The sequence below is a fragment of the Lutjanus erythropterus genome, chromosome 6, assembly GCF_056507025.1.
Source record: "Lutjanus erythropterus isolate fLutEry1 chromosome 6, fLutEry1.hap2, whole genome shotgun sequence".
In the NCBI taxonomy this organism is placed as follows: Eukaryota; Metazoa; Chordata; class Actinopteri; order Lutjaniformes; family Lutjanidae; genus Lutjanus; species Lutjanus erythropterus.
Window position 1 is genome coordinate 3,710,397 of NC_139322.1, and position 18,888 is coordinate 3,729,284.

General features: G+C 40.2%; 1 protein-coding gene across 1 annotated transcript in view; it reads right to left on the reverse strand.

The window, feature by feature from the left end:
- Positions 1-3,093: 3,093 nt before the first annotated feature.
- Positions 3,094-18,888, reverse strand: part of vwa5b1 (von Willebrand factor A domain containing 5B1) — a 48,417-nt gene continuing 32,622 nt past the window's right edge. Inside the window, exons 16-22 of the mRNA XM_084720271.1 lie at positions 16,052-16,345; positions 14,438-14,575; positions 13,170-13,301; positions 11,433-11,504; positions 10,892-10,961; positions 7,395-7,518; positions 3,094-4,665 (exon numbers count right to left, since the gene is read on the reverse strand). Of these exons, the coding sequence (XP_084576397.1) occupies positions 4,021-4,665; positions 7,395-7,518; positions 10,892-10,961; positions 11,433-11,504; positions 13,170-13,301; positions 14,438-14,575; positions 16,052-16,345 (1,475 nt within the window). The 3' untranslated portion in view covers positions 3,094-4,020. The remainder of the gene's footprint in view (positions 4,666-7,394; positions 7,519-10,891; positions 10,962-11,432; positions 11,505-13,169; positions 13,302-14,437; positions 14,576-16,051; positions 16,346-18,888) is intronic.

Below are 18,888 nucleotides of genomic sequence, written 5' to 3' on the forward strand. Positions count from 1 at the left end.
TTCCAGCAGACAACACGTGGTAAAGAGCCCTCTGAGGTGGCCAAATGGTGTAGTAGTTAATGTACTTTAGGTCATATAATTAAACAATTTTAATCTCAACCAGGATTTGTAAATGTTTCACGACAAATACATCACAGCGGTTCCCTGCCACATTCGGTTGGTGCCCTTTTTATTTTTATTTTTGGCCCTGCCCCTCAGAAAGCCTGAGTACGCCACTGCCTATACATCACTTTTACAGAAAAAAAGAGAAAGTTGACTGAGGAAGTTTGTTCAACTGTTATTGGAGCACAGAGCAAAAAGGGGCAGGACTAAGTAAGGGTCGACTATACTTAGTGTACAAGGCTCTGTGTGACATGAATGTTGACATCAGAGGGTGTGTATGAAGGATGCATCTGGTGCAGATCAGCCTGTGACTTAGAGGTGATCTGAGCATCGATCCTTGAGGTACCCCATGTTGGTCGTAGTGGGACAATAAGAGCTGTAAAACTCAGTCCTTTGGTTGCAAAGTTACTTTATTACATGCACCTGCAGAGCAGATCATAGCATCAACATTTATAAAGACACTACAGAAGCTTTCAACAGCCTCAAACAGTCAACAACCATTATAAAGGCACACACAGCAAGTTGAAAGATACTGCACTATACAACTGACCCGGTACATAAAAATACAACAGCTGCACTTACTACTGCAATTACAGCACAAAAATATTACTATATGACATCTACTGTACGTCTCATTTCGGAGAGCAAAATACTGCGTTACTGGCTCCAATGTGACAATTCAGTCATTAAACATAACATAAACATCTGTGGTCATGCAGAAGGATTTATGCAACTCAGCCTGAGTGGAAAAAAAATAAATAAATACCTGAGTAAAGCAACAACTGGATGGAATAAGAGGAAAATCAATAGTGAAAGATGCCTACACAGGCCACACACAGCTTCAAGAAAAGACTGAGAAAGAAAGAAGGGTACTTTACTGTATATTTAAGAAAAATAAATAATCATTACCCACACCGATTAAACTGCAGTGAACGGCCGACTTTAAACCTTAGTTAGGCACTTGCGGTAAAGGAGCGGTGAGCATGACAGAAATAGCAGGGCTCTTTCCTCTCTGATTCCCAGAGCAGGACTGTTGATCGCTGCCCATATTCCTCAGGACTGGGTTGCACCAGCTGTGAGTAAATCCATTACTAAGTTTGCGTGTCGTCTTCCAGAGTCCTAGTCCTATTCATCCAACTAGATTTTTTGGGTGTGAGTTGCAGAGTTTTGGAGATACTGGCTGCAGAGATGTCTGCCTTCGCTCTAATGTTATAAAGACTTAATGGCGCTTGGCTTTTGGTGCCTGAAGCACCAAAAATTAATTTGAAAACTCAACACTTCTATCTCTCACCAAAGATCATGGCCCAGCTGCTCAAGATAGTCTGCAGTACTGGTTTCTTGCTGCAGTAGAATCTACTGGAACTATTTTATTTCTACTAGAAAGAAAATTGTTCCTACATGAAACTGCTCACAACAAGTGTCTGCATAACATTTTGTGCCAATACGTCACATAGTTTTTGAGATATTTCAGTTGGTACCAAAGGCCTGTCGTGTTTTATTTCTCTACATGTTGAAGTGGTCTGCATGGGGCTCGAAACAAAGCAAAACAGTCTCTCATGGGTTTGGAGGATGTCTTTTTTTGTAGTCTTTCAAAAACCTATAACACAATAGCAAACACTTGGATGGATGTATTTTTATCAGTTCTAACATAAGCTGCAAATGTTAGCATGTATGGCTAACTAGCTCACTACCTGTAGTAATGTTACCTTCAGACAAATTTGTGTTAGATACCACTGCATTTGCCAAACTCATGGCTTATTCCCAGGGTTTACACTGGGATTAGTTACATTGGGGAGGGCTGAGGAGGAGGATGTGAGCTGGTGCAAAATCAAACTGAGCTGATGTATCTCTCTCGGGCTCTTTTGTGTGAGCCCTGTTAGCTTAGCTCTGCTGAAGCAGTCAGGGCCCGGCTGGTCTGGCTTTGTGACCACCTCGAGGTCCACTGCACTTAATCTCAGGCATGCAAACAGGTCGGATGTGAAAAAGGATGCCAATAAAAGCCAATAAAAGCACAGACCCACTACGAGGATCCTGTGGTAGTGCTTATTTTTGGTGACTTTTAGAATAACTCTGGTGCTCGTCACAAGTCAACAGAACCACAAGACAGCTCTGATCCAAAGGTAAAAGAAAATGGGACAAAACTGAGTTGTGAGGATGACAGCAAACTGTAGATAACAATTACAAACATAACAATTACAATAATAACACTTTAATGTACAAAGTGTTCATCTTATCCTGTTATCCCCTGCAGTATAATTATTAATATATTAGAATAAACTCGAAGCAAAAGTTCAATTTAATTACTGATGAAGGATCAGTCTGATTGCCCCAAATGTAACACTGACCAATATAGAGACACTCAACTAATTATAACAAGTAAACTGTAACACTAACAGGAGTTAATGATTGCAAGCAAGCAGCTGCTTTGTTAATTTATCTGCTCTGTCATTTGATTTGATATCCAACATGTTGAATAGAGGATTCTCACAACAAAAAACTCCTTTAAACTCAGTTTTGTTGTGTTTTCTTTTGATCAGAGCTGGCTAACACATGTATTACATATAATATGCATTTATCACCTGCTGCAAGAAGACAGAGACTGACACTGTTGTCTGTTGTTCACAGTGTTACCTAGCTTGCAAACAATTCTTGTTTCTTCAATTTGATTTCTCATCCGTGGCAACTTAGTTTCGGCTTTTTCCACACAGCGTGTCACAGACCAACGGTCTGAGCTCACGCTGTACTCTGACTAGCAGATTGATTGGCTGTGGACACTTGATGCCTGACAGCTGATGTGCATCTAAACCTGCATCCACAGCATCAGATGGTATTTTTGGGAATTTGAAACTCTCTGAACTCTGAAAACTCTCCAGTTAACATCATTAAATAGCATTTAGATTCAGTCTGAACATGTGATATATTAACTAGCTAACATTAGCTTTGCCAGTTGGGTTAGTTACCCTCACAACAACAACATCTTTCAGTAACAGGGTGTAAATATTTACTAACAACTAACTCTATGTGAGAACTAGTTTGTGTGGTGCAATCCCTCACATTTAGCTTACAGCTAGGCCTAATGTTGAACTTGCAAACAGATGGTGCAACCGACTCCTGGTCTGCTTCTCTCTCTGAATCAAAAAGCCTTTACTCTGACAGCTATACTCAGATACGTGAGAAAATTTAAACCGTATGTATCATTAAATAATAAACAATAAATAACATGCCAGTGGGATACACATTCATAGATTCCCACCAAAGCAACATATTTTTTAACCAAATTTTAACATATATTTTGTATTTTCTTTAGCTTTTTGCATATTTTTCTGTCTCTGCTATACTCAAACAGCAAAAATGGCAAATATTACTAACACTCTGATGGTAACAGGCATTAGAAAAGACAGGCTGTGCTGCTAGCAAGTATGCAGATGTTGTCATGTAACAATTTTCCACGACACGATCAATCCAGGAAATGATGTAAAGATGTAAAAACAGCATACGTGTCAATCAGGAACAGTGATTTGCAGCATTCTTTCCATAACATCAATATGATGACAATAATAGCTTTTCTCACATGTTGATGGTCAGTGATCCAGCATGCTACTAATTTAACACTGACGTTCTTCTCTGTGAAACTCAAATCTGTGGCATAACTCAGATTGGATCCCTTGCTGACAGGGATCCAGCTACAGTGTATGGCACCAGCGAGGTAATAGCTTGCACACAGCGCCTCTGAAGAGCCTGTGATATGTTTGGAGGAACAGCACACGAACAGAAGAAAATACACATTGTTCACAACTGCAACAGCAATATCAGACTCCAGAGGACATTCTGCTGAACAGAGAAGAGTACAGCCTCAGGTAGCATAGTATCATTGAGTACTTTCCGTGGTCCGTATGTTCGGTCTCGGACTCGCAGGCCTCAGACACTGTTGGGATTGTAACAGAGCATGTTCAGTTGCAGGTTTTCATCCCAGTGTCTGAGGATGATGAAGAGCTGGTTGGCTGCGGCCTTGATGGAGGCCAAGTCTCGGCCTTCTGGGACGTCCTGCGCGCTCAGCCACATGCTGGCCTTGGCGGCGACCATCTCCCACTCGATGAAGTAGCTGGCAGAGCTGTGCTCCAGCCAGGCGAGGGCCACCGCCGTGGCCCACACCATGCTCTCCGGATCCAGCATCCTCTTTACCCCCGAGCCGGGCGACGGTGTCTCCAAGCCCCCTGAGCCAGAACTCCGTCCGCTGTCCATCTGGGAGTGTGGGGAGAGCTGGGGCTCAGCGGCGGTGGTGGATGGACTGCCTGATGAGGTAGGACCAGCGTATACCATCCTGGACAGGTGAGATGGGCTGTGGACGGCGTGTTCTGCAGGCTGCTGATGCGTTTCTGGCTCGCACGGTGATTTGTCGTCGGTGCTCTCAGTGCGGCGGCTGCTGGAGTGAGACAGGTGACCCAGGCTGGTGCGGTGGCTGCTGAAGGGGGACGTCCACTTGAGCTTGTCCATGGGCACATTAATGGCATCACACAGAGCTGTGTCCAGGGCAAACGCACCACTAGCCAACTGCAGCAACACCTGTGCAGAATGAAATGGATAAAGGTGCAACAAATAAGACTCTGCCATCCAAAAATGAGTATTACTGTCCAAACAGAGGGTTGGAGCCACCAGGACACGCCCACTCAGTCAGACTGGGTGGTTAAACATCCTGCAGCGTGGCTGAGTGCATGCTGTTATCCTGCACTGCGTATTGTCTTCTACGGTTCATTACTCCGTCCTCCAATCAGCAGCTGGCATGAGGTGCCTTCCAATAGCATACGTCTTTGATCGTTGTCAAAAGAAAGAAAATAATTCCAGAAGCAGCTTTTCTGATCATTTTTGACAGATCTGCTGAATTTTGAAAGTGTTGAATAATACATGAATAAGCTGGTGTGCTCAGCATAATTACAGCTGGTTACAAGGTCTTGGTGGTTTCAGGGAGCCTTGTGATATTAAAGTTAGTCTGGACATGGCTTTGGACCCCCAGGCAAGGGTTTAAATTATAGACAATTGCTCTATCGCTGCTGATTTCTTTTGCTGGGCAGAAAATTAAAGACAATGAGCTTCATGCAGGGACGTGTTCGTGTTCTTTTCTTAACTTTCTCTTTCTCTGTATAGTGGGCACACAGATTCAGCAAACGCCTCTAACTTAAGATAACTGTGAGTTTCATGAGATCATGAGACTTGTAAATTAGCATAATTAACACCCCTGTAATACCATATAAGGTAACAGGTGTATGTCAGGAAGTGTTAACTCATGAAAATGGCATCAGACAGTGCTGCTAATGGTGCGGTTCTCAGATATATTAACCTGACGCACCAGATGGTTTGTTACACAGAACCAACTGCAAAGCTATCCATAGAAACTGTTTGGAAAAAGGCAGGCACTTTAAAAAAAACAAAACAAAATCTGTCACATCTAACACTTTCAACCAATCAGATTAACTCACCAAACCAAAGCTGAAGCCGTCTAGAAGAAGAGTGAAAACATCTATATCCATCGATAAAAACTTTGAGTGTCATTCTTTGTTCCTCTTTCAATGAAGAAATACTCTCCAGTTCTGATAGAACTGATGCTATCACAGTATCTACGCTAACCTCTTCAGGAGTGTTTGTTTCAGACGAGTCGTCTTCACAAACGCTACTCGCTGTCGGTGCAAACGCATAACTCGAAGCCAGCCAAGATGGATTCTAGCTTGACCTCGTGATCTCGCGACTCCAGCTTCCCCGCAAGGTATACAATCCATTAGGGAAAACGCTCAGGTCTGACCAACTCGTAAATTGTGTTCAAAAGACAAGAAAACTGCTGAATGCAGCAAGTTCTGCTAAATCGTTTGTAGGCCGAATCGGTTCATACTAGTGTTCTCCTGTTGCTGCATGGTTTTCAGTTTACTTGGCCCAAAGGGACAGTTCACCCCAAAATCAAACGTATTGTTTTCGTCTGGCTTGTAGCACTATTTATCCAGCTTGATTGTTTTGTTGTGAGTTGTAGAGTTTTCTTCTTCTGTCAAATATAATGGAAGTGGATGGCACTCGGTTTGTGGTGCTCAAAGAGCCAAATAAATACAGTTGAGAAACTCAAGAGCAGTGTCTCTTTCCAAAAATCATGACCTGGTTACTCACAGAAATCCACAGACCTTGTTCTGAGCAGTTTCATGCAGGAACTATTTTCTGTCTGCAGCACAACAGTAAAATCTTCCACAGTACCTGAAACTGCTCATAACACAGTCTGTGATTATCTTGACTAAGCAGATCATGATTTCTGGAAAGAGACACTGCAGTTGAGTTTTTAAAATAGTAGGATTATGAAGGCAGACAGAAGACAGCTGGAGGAGGTTTTCTTTGGGTTGCCAAATAAATGAAAGCCTGTGGAAGAAATTCTGCAAATTTAAGATTCATATCTGAAGAACAAGTTTTATAAAGCATTTAAAATGTGTATACTGTTTTACTGATGTAAGGAAAAAATGAGAACCTGTTAATTCCACATAAAATTCCACTTATTTTGTCTCATTTATGAAGTGAGCTAAAATATCCTTTATCATTTTCCAGATGAGGGGAAATAAAAACAATGAGATGGCCTGTTAACTCAGCTTTAATGCATTTATTTCTCATTTCATAAAATATTAAACATGCATATTTGTGATTATGCACTTTTTTTTCAAAAATTTATTTATTCCAAAGTTTGTCATTTTTTTAAAAGTAGGTCCCCATAAAAAATGTCTGGGGAACACAGCTCTACAGGCCAGAGGATTTTAAGGTGAACTGTCCCTTTAAGGTGTTAAAACTCCATATGGATAAAATTAATAGTTAAATATTTTGTGAATCTTTGTTTGCAAGCAAAATACTTTAACAATAACTATGTATACACCAACTATACCATGGACAACACTTCATTTTCGTTTTTTACATTGAGAATATCAAGGATATAACTGATTAAATCGCTGATATTCACCACTGACCTCCTATTTTTAGTGTCTCTATTTTTTTAATTGTTTTATTTATATCTGTCAGAGAGTTGGGATGAATTTACAAAGAAAGGGCTGTGATATGATCGGATCTGGCACGCTCACATGCTGCACACCAACACCTGCTGGACGATTCAGCTCAGAACTGCTGCTGCTGACTTTTCCCGTGAACTGACTGGCTCAACAGGTTTTTTTGGGTTTTTTTATTAACACATTCGACTCTTTAGACATCCGTTCAAATTAGTGTCCATCAAAAATCATGCGGGCTGGCAGAGGATTCACAGGTATAGATCTGCTACCCACCAGAGGAATGTAGTCTTTGTTCTCGTTGTCACTCTCTCCGATTGAATCTCCGGACTTGCTGTGAGATCGACACATGAATCCTTTGGCGGCCCGAGTCAGGAGACGAGTCCTGCTGAGGGCCAACCTGACAGAGGAGAAGGAGGAGAGGCACGTTTAAATCAGCTTTAATCCACTGCTTCCTTTAATTATTCTGGGACATCTGTAGATTTCCATATAATAGGAATCCAATAAATTAGTTAGATTTATTTATTTTTAGAGTTTTAGCTGTGCGAGCAGTGAGAATACCAGATTGTGAATCAAAGTCACTTTGGTTCAGAATCAAATATCTCAACAACTGTTGGATGGAGTGTCACGACATCTTGTACACACATTCACGGTACCCAGAGGATGAATCCTAATGACTTCGGTTCCTCTAGTGCCAAAGTTCTGTGTTAAATGATTTGACAGCTGTTTGGATTGCCATGAAGTTTTGTAAAGACGATCATGTTCTCCTCAGGATGAACTACAACTTTTTTAACCTTTCCTACAGTGGCAGCAACAGGTTAAAATTTAACCTGTTTTACCATTTCAACACTTTGATTTATGATCAAATGCACACAAAATATGGCTGAGCAATATACATCTATACATCTCTGAGTTTTCAGTGTTTCTGCTAATCATCACTGAGAGGTAGTTAGGATGTGTTATACAAGTCAGCCATAAATTTTGGCTGCGTGTTGTGTTTGCTGCCACAGAAAAGAAATTTAAAAAGCCAGCGTTGGTCCAGACAGTGAAAAAAAAAGACGAGGAAGCATTCATTCGATCAATTATCTGAGCTGGGAAAAAAAGTCTGGGAGACAGCTGGTTTTAGGCTGTTTTAATTGTTTTTGCTCCGACTCATAGCTGCTGACTAGCGAGCTCGCTTTCAAAACAAACCCCTTTAGACCTCCGCCACGCACACAGTTTACCCACAAGGCCACTTTTGTTCAAAGGAAGGTCCAGCCAGTCACACACATGCAGTTTGGCTGTGGATATAAATCAGAGGTTCAGGTCCATTTTTGAGTAAAAGTACTAAAGCCTACCATACTGTGAAAAAGTAAAAGTTGTTTTTTTTGAGGGGACCATATTTTCAAAACCCTCAAACTGAAACTCCTAAGTATCGCACGACAGGCGTTTTCATCAGGATAAATTCAAATCATATAAAATTAGAATAAATTTGAAGAATTTTTATAATAAATTTAAATGATAAATCAGAGCAAACTGTTGATAGGTGCACCCAAATAACTTTGGGTACATCTAAACTTAGTGAAGGTGAAAATAACTTCTACTAACTCCATGCAGCACCTGAAGGCAGCAGACTGTTGTTGATAAATCTGCAGCCGCTGAGACGCCACTCACGGCGTTTACCTTCATTAAATCACCTGAAAACAACACCAGGCTGCTACATATAACCATACAGACCTCTAAACACATCAGATTGGTCAGTTATAACTCCATATTATGATTTTTTTTTTTAAATAAGGGAGATGTCTGATTACTGGAGCTCATTTCTCGTCTTTTCCAACTTTCTTTTATCCTTAAAACACTTAACAGTGCAAACACTGCTGTGAAACAACAACTGCTAAACTATGTGACCACGTACGAGGTGAGAATTATTGCTAAAATAGCATCGATCCGATGTAATCGCCACAAAGTTCATGTCTTTATATTGCTGAGCTCTCATTATCATATTTAACTGTGAATGGAACAGCTGTTTCAGAGCGATTAAATGTGACTGGTCAGAGACTATTTTCAGAATCAGAAATACTTAATTGATCCCTGGGAGGAAATTGTTGATGTTATACGTACACATGTAAACCATCTTACATTTTCTTTTGCAGTGATGTAGTCACTTTAACGCCAGAGGTCACCTCTCTGTTGTACCAAAACAAGTTCCCCCTCAACAGTTTTTTGCAGCAACACCATCGCTGCATCCTGGACTTGACGCCACACAAGACGTTTATGATTGGTTTGAAGAAATGCAAATAAGGCAGGGTGTTTTTTTCCTCTATAGCAGAATGTGCATGTGTGGAGTCAGACCTTTCTCCAGTGCTGAGAGCTGTGGAGAGACGTTTGGCTACGTGAGACTAAGGTTGGGCTAGGCTTGAGCTTTACGGTATGTTATTTTAGGCTAAATTTCTATATCAAGATACATATTATATTTACAAAAATCGCCTAAAATATGGCTGTATTATCTATACGTCATGTCATCCAGCCTGACAAGAAAAACTAATGACATTCCCATCAGTGTCAGATTTACTTCAGGTTTAGTGCTAATTACAATTATAAGTAGAACATTATAAACATTGTACCTGCTAAACTTCAGGATGTTAGCATTGTCATTGTGAGCGTGTTAGCATGTAGCTCAAAGCACTGCCGTGCCGGTATCTATCTGACTGTCGGATCGACGCCCCCCACATGCAGCTTCCTTCCTGACATCTGAATTTCTTTAACAGTTCTCCGTATCAATCTGACATTCACACTCACATCAGGTGAGAAAGGAGTCAGGGTTTGAACCTCTCTCTCCGGCTCCCTTTCTTCATTCGCAACTATTTCTGTCACCTCTGTCCGCCGCTGAGTGCAGCGCTATGAATGCCTTCCAGGAGAGACCGAGGCTGTGACTGCAAATGTGTACCATTATCCACATGCATTATGGCGTCTGGCCTCTTTCTTTAAAGGTCGGCTTTTCACCCAGACTTCGCCTTCTAAGTACAGCCTCACTGGGCTGCGAGCATGACTCTGAGTCTTGTCTTTAAAAGGGTAACAGATTGTAATTCATCATTACATGCAGAGATGGGTAGTATTTCAATTAAATGTATTTAAAATATGTATTTACTTACTTTTGAGTATTTCATACCTTGGAAAAAATATGGTGTATTTTGTAGGCAAGTGAATAATGTGACGTGTAGGAAATTTGCACCTGTCGAATGCTGATAAAATATGAAAGCGGCTGGTAGATTTCAGACACAAAATAATGGCTTTCTGCAGTAGAATCCACCTGAACTACTTTCTTTCTGCGGGAGAGAAAGTAGTTCCCATATGAAACTGCTTACCATAAGGTCAGGATTTTTGGAAAGAAACACTGGTTTAGATTTTTTCTGTTGTATTTTTTTGGTGCTTTGAGCTCCACAAACTGAGCACCGTTTAGTCTCATTATATTCGAGAGAAGGCAGACATCTCTACGGCTGATATTTCCAAAAATCTGCAACTCACACCAAAAAAAAAAAAAAAAAAAAATGATATGGATAAATAGCACTACAGGCAAGAGGGAAAATATGCATTTTGGATTTTGGGGGTGAACTGTCCCTTTAACCTTAAGACAGCATGTTAAAATAACCAGAAATTGATAAATATGAAGCTGCTGAAAAGATGATCCACCCCTCTGTTGTAAGGCTGCAGTTAAAAATAATTATAATGCTGAAGCCTCGGTACCACAGTGACAGCACATCCGTGTAGCCAGCCAGTCCCCAAACACCCACCTGGCAGAAAATAGGCTCTCCACCGATTTCTGTGATTGGTCAGAGGTCACAGACGGACTCCTCTGGGAGTCTTGGAGACGGAGAAGCAGAGACAGAAGCAGAGTTAGACAAGGGAAGAAAGGAGAGAAAGAAGCAGTGGCATTTTCTGTCTTTTCTTTCTGTTCAGTTCTCACATAATACGGAGAAAAAAACACACCCACTGAGATGTAACGGTGAGGACATATCCTCTGCAGGTGAAACACTCCTCCTCGTGTGTGTGTTTGTGCGTTCGGTAGGTGCTCATTGTGTTTTTGAAAAGGTCCAGACAGCGTTTGTCAATACAAGCCACAAAATTGTCTCTTCTTCTGTCATCGCTTGCAACAGGAGGGACTAAAATGTCAATAATCTCATGTTTCACATTTGGAACAATACAATAGTGTTGCCCAGAAAATAACACTGTAACCTGACTGCCAGACAGTTTATGTCAAAGGTCTTTGTTGGGGGGGGAAATGGATGAGATGTAGCAAATTTACAGAGCGGTGAGGGTGTTGCACTTACTTACCCTCTGTGAAGCTGCATCTCTCCCAGCCGGAGGAGGACGGGGTGCTGCACGGAGAGACGCCGTCCTCTGCATCTGAGTCAACCATCAAAAACAGATTGTTTTTCACAAAACATAAATACATTTTGTTGTTGTTTTTTTGTTTTAAAAAGACACCATTACGCAACTCGTCTGCATCTGTGCCTGCTGTGCTCCTCTTCTTTTTTTTTTTAAACTGGCAGTGTCAAGCAGATGTTCAAGCATTTTGCCAGTCGTGGTTCCTGCTGTTGCTATGCCACCGCTGAAAACCAATTTAAACTGTTGTGCCCTTTTTACTGAAGTTGAAGTATTTTTAATGTAAAGCAGCACGCTGCTCTCTGAGGATCTCTTGTGACGTGCTGGAGATGGAAGGCTGCAACCTTTACATTTCCAATAAAGACACATTTGAATAATATAAATAAACATAAATCTTGAAAAATCTCATTTTACTTCCTCCCCAAAGAATATTATTCATTTATTTACACTCATGATTTCCATTTCTTTCTTTCCTTCTCTGTAGTTATTATCTTCTTTCTTCCTTCTGTATTTTTGAAATTGAAGTTTCTGCTGTTTCTAAACTTAAGATAGAGGGTTGAGCACTCAGCTGAAATGAATATCTGGTACGGATGATATACATCTTATGACTACGAATATTGTAAAATGTGCCAATATAGATCTCAGGATGAGGGGAAATCCTCATTGGGTAGCTGATACCTTGTCTATTGTTTTCATTACTGCACTTCGATGTCTGCAACATGTAACTAAAAAGTTGGTTCAGGATCGTGTTTATCACTGTGATACATCAGATTTTCTTTTAACAACACTCAGTCAGTGTTTGTGAACTGAGGACAATAATTGTTGAAGTTTTAAAGTGAAATTCTTTCTAGTTTTTGCTTGATAAACGACTTCAGGTGCTCAACAGTCCGGCTGTATTTTGTGCTTCATAATGTGCCACACATTTTCAATGCGAGACAGTATGATACTGTTCATAATGATATTATGGTTTGTAGATGGTGAAATCTCTAAATTCCTGCAGTTTTGTGTTTAGAAACATCGTTCTTAAACTGTTAGACTGTTAGCAGTTTTTCATAAAGTGTTGAACCTCACCTCATCCGTGCTTGTGAACGACTGAGCCTTTCCAGGACGCCCCTTTAATACCTGATCATGATACCAGTTAACCTGTTTACCTGTCAAATGTTCCAAACAGGTGTTTTTCAGTTTTCCACAATTTTCGCAGCCTTTTGTCGCTCCTGTCCCAACATATTTTGGAACATGTTGCAGGGAACAAATTCAAAATTAGTGTATATTTACAAAAACCAGTTGATCAGTTTGCACATTAAATATCCTGTGTTTGTACTGTAATCAACTGAATATATGTCAACAAGGGTTTTGCAAATCATTGGATTCTGTTTTTTATTTATGCTTAAACATTGTCCCAACTTTTTTGATTGCAGTTGTAGTTCTCTTCCTGAAACACTGATCTGAAGCTCAATTCTGAGGCTGTTTTTTGAATAGTTTTCAAAAAAATAATGAATATAGAAACTTATGATCGACACATATCAATGTGTCTTTAAATAACAACTTCAAATTAACCCAGCCAACTTTAAGCTTTGCCCATCCTGAGTATGGATACGGATTTAGATGATTTAGTTGGTTGAACAGCTACAGATACAGATAACGGCGTGTTCGTTTATCACTAATAATAAATAAAATGCAGCCTACTGTTGGTCAGCAGCTCCTCAGCTTCTTCAGACATGCCTCCAGACTGAGAGCGACCGAGTCCGACAGAGTACCCTCTGTTCTTCCTGCTCCCTGATCGAGACCTGGAATGTGAGCTCCTCTTCACATCTTCATCTGGAAACACAGTTTTAATTGTAGGTAGACATGTGCCTGTGTTGCACAACTGTTTGTGAAAATCTTGTTAGATTTTCTACAATTTAGGACTTTTAGAAGAAGAAAAGTCAGTCTTTAGTCCGAGTACAAGGACACAGTTGAGTGCTGGAAAGACAAAAGCTAAAAGTAAGAGTCAAGTCAACAATGTCAGGAGACAAACCTACAGTCTGCAACATTGAAAGTTAAAGGAATAGTTCAATATTTTGGGAAATATCCTTATTTACTTTAGGAGCAGTGATTTTCTGGAGTCTCTGCTGGTTTCTCTCCAACTCCAAGAAAACAGTCTTATTTATCCATCAAGATAGTTTTAGTGTGAGTTGCGAGTTGTGTTTTTGAGATATCGGCCACAGAAATGTTTGAATTGTCTTGAATTACATGGTGCCCTGCTTGTGGTTCTACACTGTTTATAACATGAAGAGAACACACCTGTAACGGGGTCATGATTTCTGGAAAGAGACACTGCTTTTGAGTATTAAAAATATTTGAGGTTTTTTTTTTTTTGGCTTTTTGAGCAACATAAGCTGAGTACCATCTAGGTCCATCACAGTGAGAAATTGCAAACCACTGTGGTCACACCGACAGTCCAAAACTCAAAAGTATTTCAAGCAAAAGCAAAAATCTTCAGGTTTAAGAAACTTAAACTAGAGAATATTTGCAATTGTGCTGTAAACATTTATCAATTATTGAAATGATTGCAGATTAGTTTTCTGATGATCGATTAATTGATGAATTGCTTCAGCTTTTAACATGTTAATCTGTGAGCTTTAGAGGTGCTGGTTGGCGGGTAGCAGTTTCCCTCCTTTTCAACTTTTTATGCTAAGCTAAGCTACTGATTTTAACCAACAGATGTGATATTTTCTTATCTGACTTTGGCACAAAAGCCTATAAGCATATTTCCCAAAATGTGACATTATTCCTCTGATGAGAAAATAAATTTAGTGACAAGAACGCACGAACGAGGTAACTTTATAGGCCACACTCTCTAACTTATATCTACTCAACTACCAACAGACAAAGAGTAGTTGTTCGCTGTTATGTTTGAGGACTGAACAATCTGTGCTTTGAGGACTTCTTCACAATGAATCCATATGACTTACTGGGGTTTATGTATTCAATACATGTCTGCAAATACTCATTAGTGTCCAGGTCGATGGGGATGAATGCTGTGTATTTGCTCAGGATATTACAGGCTTTGCTGGTGTGAATGGCATACAGCTGGTACTTCCTCCCAGAGCCTGTGAAAGACAACAAGCAGAAAATCATTACGTAACATATAATATGTATTACATAACCTTACATAATATTGTATAACATTATTCCACCGTACATACATGAGTCATACATTACGTAAACATGAAATGCAGCATGAAGGAATAGTTTGACATTTTTGAAAATGTGCTTATGTGCTTTCTTGCTGAGATTTAGTTGATAAGATTGATATCGTCGGCTAGTCTTCCTGGTTCAGTCCAAAGCTAGAAAAATAAACCTACCCTGTCCCTTTGTTTAATCCGGGATATTTTGTCACCACACTTCATGCTAAGCTAAGATACGCTGTAAGTGACTCCTGCTGTAGCTTCAAATGAACAAAAATGAGAGTGGCATCAATATTCTGATCAAACTCTCTGCAAAAATGCTAATTTTCTAAAATGCTAAACTGTTCCTTTAAAGGTGTACCTCTACAGTGTCAACAACTGTGTGAAATAAGCTGCTACGAAACACAACAGCTAGAAAGAGACGTTTTTCACAACAGCTATTTTAACATAAAACAGTCACATAAACACAGGTGTTAGCAGTGATGCTAATTAAGGTTCTGCTACATTCAGGTCACTTTTTAGCAAGCTAGCAAACAGTGTAAAACTTTACATATCCTTTTTTAATAGTTTTTAACCAACTAGCTCACAATATAACATTTGCTTTTTTTTTTAGGTAGCTAGCGAACAATTTATCATTTTGTTAACTTTTTAGCTAGCTAGCTAGCGAACAATATAATGCTTTGAGAACTTTAAAAACGTTTAGCTGGCAGGGAAACAGCAAACAATATATCCAATATACCACCTTTCATACTTTTTAGCTAACTAGCAAACAACTTCTTTTACTTTTTAGGTAGCTAACAAACAATATAACTTAAAAAAAAAACTTTCTAGCCAGCTAGCAAACAATCCAACATTTTATTAACATCTTAGCTAGCTAGCAAACAATATAACTTTATAAAAACTTTAATTTAGCACGAACCTATAAGATTTTAGCTTAGCTTGCAAGCAAACTATAAAAGTAAAAAAACAACATTTTAGTCTGCTAGCAACGTGAAATACAGAGTAGCTGAAAGCATTTATTAATTTCATTTATAATAATAAGCATAAGCAAGTGTCTCTATATTGATTAAACTCAATTTAGTTTTGATTTGCATCATTAAACTTGGATGAAGGAAATAAAAACTGAGATTAGTTTTAAATTGGCCAACAGACCTCTACCTAATTTTAAATCTGGATTTATTCATTTTAAATCAAGTTTTACTAAACTCTGGTTAGAACTGATTTAATCTTTGTGGGTACACCCAAGTCTGAATGGAACAGAACCTTATTGGTAAAACATGTTTACTATTTCATTCAGTATGGCTGCTGTGAAAAAGGATATTATGTTAAAATTAAAATTAAATGTTAAAATCCTCAACAGATCTTCCTATAAAACCTTTAGATCCCTGTAGAACTCACCGTGCTCGATCTCACACTCTTTAGCCGCCATGTGCTCAAAGTCGTGTATGATGGAGCGTCCAGCCAGGTGGTGGAAGGTCTCGTTCCACAGCTCCTCGTGAACCTTCTCCTCACGTTCTCGGCCGTTCAGGAAGGGCTCGATATCAAAGACGACCTCCCACTTTGCCGGTTTCCCACACAGCAGTCCGGACACGACGGCCTTGCAGTCACCTCTGTGCTGGTTGGCTGAACCCAAATCTGACGTGTGGGTCTCCTGAGGAGTTTCTGCCTGACAGAACTGGTGTCCGTAACCATCTGAAACGTCACAGGAGAACCGTGAGACCTGAGGGCATGTTTTCATATTCACATCCATCTGAAGATACCGCTCACTGACTCTCAGAGAAATAAGGGTTCCAAAAGGGTTCCTTCTGAAAGGCTGAGGTCCCACCCAGAACCATTTGTTTCTGAAAAGCCTTTTTTTTTTCTTTTTTTTTTTTTTTGAAGAAATGGTTCGCCAAAGGTTTTTTGTAAGACTAAGGGTTCCATTAAGAACCCTGTCTGGAGGAAAGAGTTCTCTTTCATCACATGTCCATCGAGGGTTCTTTTAACCATAACATCAAGGATTCTCAGCAGAACCCCATGGGTGAGCTCTAGATGAAACCCTTAGAATGTAGAAAGGTTCTCTGTAGAACCCAAGTTATAGACAAAACCCTTAGAATATAAAAAGATTCTTGGTAGAACCCCCTGGGTGGATTCTAGATAGATAAAAAAAAACTTAATATAAAATGGGTCTTGCTAGAACTTCATGTGTGGGTTCTAGATGAAACCCTTGTAATGTAATGAGGTTCCTGGTAAAACCCTGTCAGTATGGTCTAGATAATACTCTTGAAATATAAAAGGGATCTCGGTAGAACCCCCAGGGTGGGTTCTAGATAGATAAAACCCCTGGAATATTAAAAGGTTCCAGGTAGCACCCTGAGTGTGTTCTAAATGAAATTGTTGTAATATAAAAAGGTTCTTGCTAGAACTTCATGTGTGGGTTCTAGATAAAGCCCTTGGAATCTAATAAGGTTCCCAGTAGTAACACTCAAGTTGTTCTACCGAAAACCTTTTCATATTCCAACCCTAACCCTAACCCCCCCCCCCCAAGTTGTCTACAAGTCTACATAAACCTTTTTATACTCAAAGGGTTTCATCTATCTATTTACCTATTTATCTCTCATGGGTATAAACCTTTATGTTGGGTTCTAGGTAGAATTCTCCAAGTGAAACCTTTAAAAAAGGTTCTACCAGGGCTCGCTCTTTTTTTTTCTTCTTGCGTAGGACTGAATTCATCACCTATATTTAAAACCCCTCTGTGTTCGGCCTGCTTGAACTGACCTCCAGTACTTGTTGTTCTAAAGTGTTCCCTCATTTGTTCCTTATTCATCTCCTCAGTAATTTTCTGTTTTGTTCCCAAATTTAGAAACAAACATCTCCCGTCCTCTTGAGAGTTTGTCCTCCCTGAGTCACAGAGAGACTCAATCATCTGCCAAGACTGAAGTGTCGGCCTTTCTCATCTTAGATTTCAGATGGATGCCATTTAGCTTTTCCATTTTTTAGATACTTTTCACATCAGTTTTGTTGCTGCAGTTGTCCTTTAATCACCTATAAAGCAGATTTTCTGTGATTTTATTGAGATGTTCATAAACATGAGCCACATCATCATCATTATTGTTTCAGCGTCTTTGTTCAATGACATTTAATTGATTGAATGTAGGCCAAAGACACACTGTGCAACATTAAAGCCTCTGGAAACTCAAATCCACAACAGCCTTCTAACCACATAATTTAGGCTCTCATTTACATATTAGTCAGCATCTAAAAAGTGTGAGAGATTATTCTGAATCCAAGTCCAATGTGCTTGGACATTTATTCGAAAAATTACACAGTTAATTCAACAAAACAATCATAAAAAATCCACGGCACATCAGTTGCAAAGTGGATGCAGCGAAACGTTTCTGCTCCCACTGCTGCTCTCTGAGTCTGAGCCAACTCAACAATAATAATTATTACAATATGTACCAAGCTACCTGTGAAATATAAAGTAATTAACTTAAACTGTAACTTGCAGGTTAAATTTCTCAAAGAAATTCATACGTGATCTTGTGTAAAATGACGATTTAAGATTTTTTGGACAGAAGGAAAAATGGTCTGTTTGAGCAAGGCTCTTAAAAATGCTGTTATGTTACGTATGAAGAGGAACTTGCTGTGCAGAAGTAGGTGGTATTGAGTCTGAGCGGTCGTCTTTCAGTGAGTTGGTGGTTTTTTTTACTAGTTTTACAGTAAATTTCACTTCCAGTGACCATGCCGAATCATTGTGTTTGCTGTGGCTGCAGAAACTCCTGCCTGTCAGGACAATGAGTCCACGGTTTTCCTGACAGCGTGGGTTTTTCCTCCTGAGTGCATTTTGTGCAGGTGAAGAGGCGAGACGTCACTGCTGCGTCCACAACTAAAGCTACCATACAAGAACCTAAAAAGGGAACTGTCGTCCCCCCCTCCCTGTCCCTGCCTGTTTCAGTCTCCGTCCCTCTCCCTCCCTCTCTCTCCCCCCCCCCCTCTCCCTCCCTCGTTCAGTCTCCGTCCCCCTCCCTCTCTCTCCCCCTCCCTCTCTCAGTCTCCGTCCCTCTCTTCCTCTCTCCCCCCTTCCTCTCCCTCCCTCGTTCAGTCTTCGTCCCTCTCTTCCTTTCTCCCCCTTCCTCTCTCTCTCTCCCCCTCCCTCTCCCTCCCTCTCTCAGTCTCCCTCCCTCTCTTTCTCTCTCCCCCCTCCCTTTCTCTCCCCCCCTCTCTCCCCCTCCCTCTCTCAGTCTCCGTCCCTC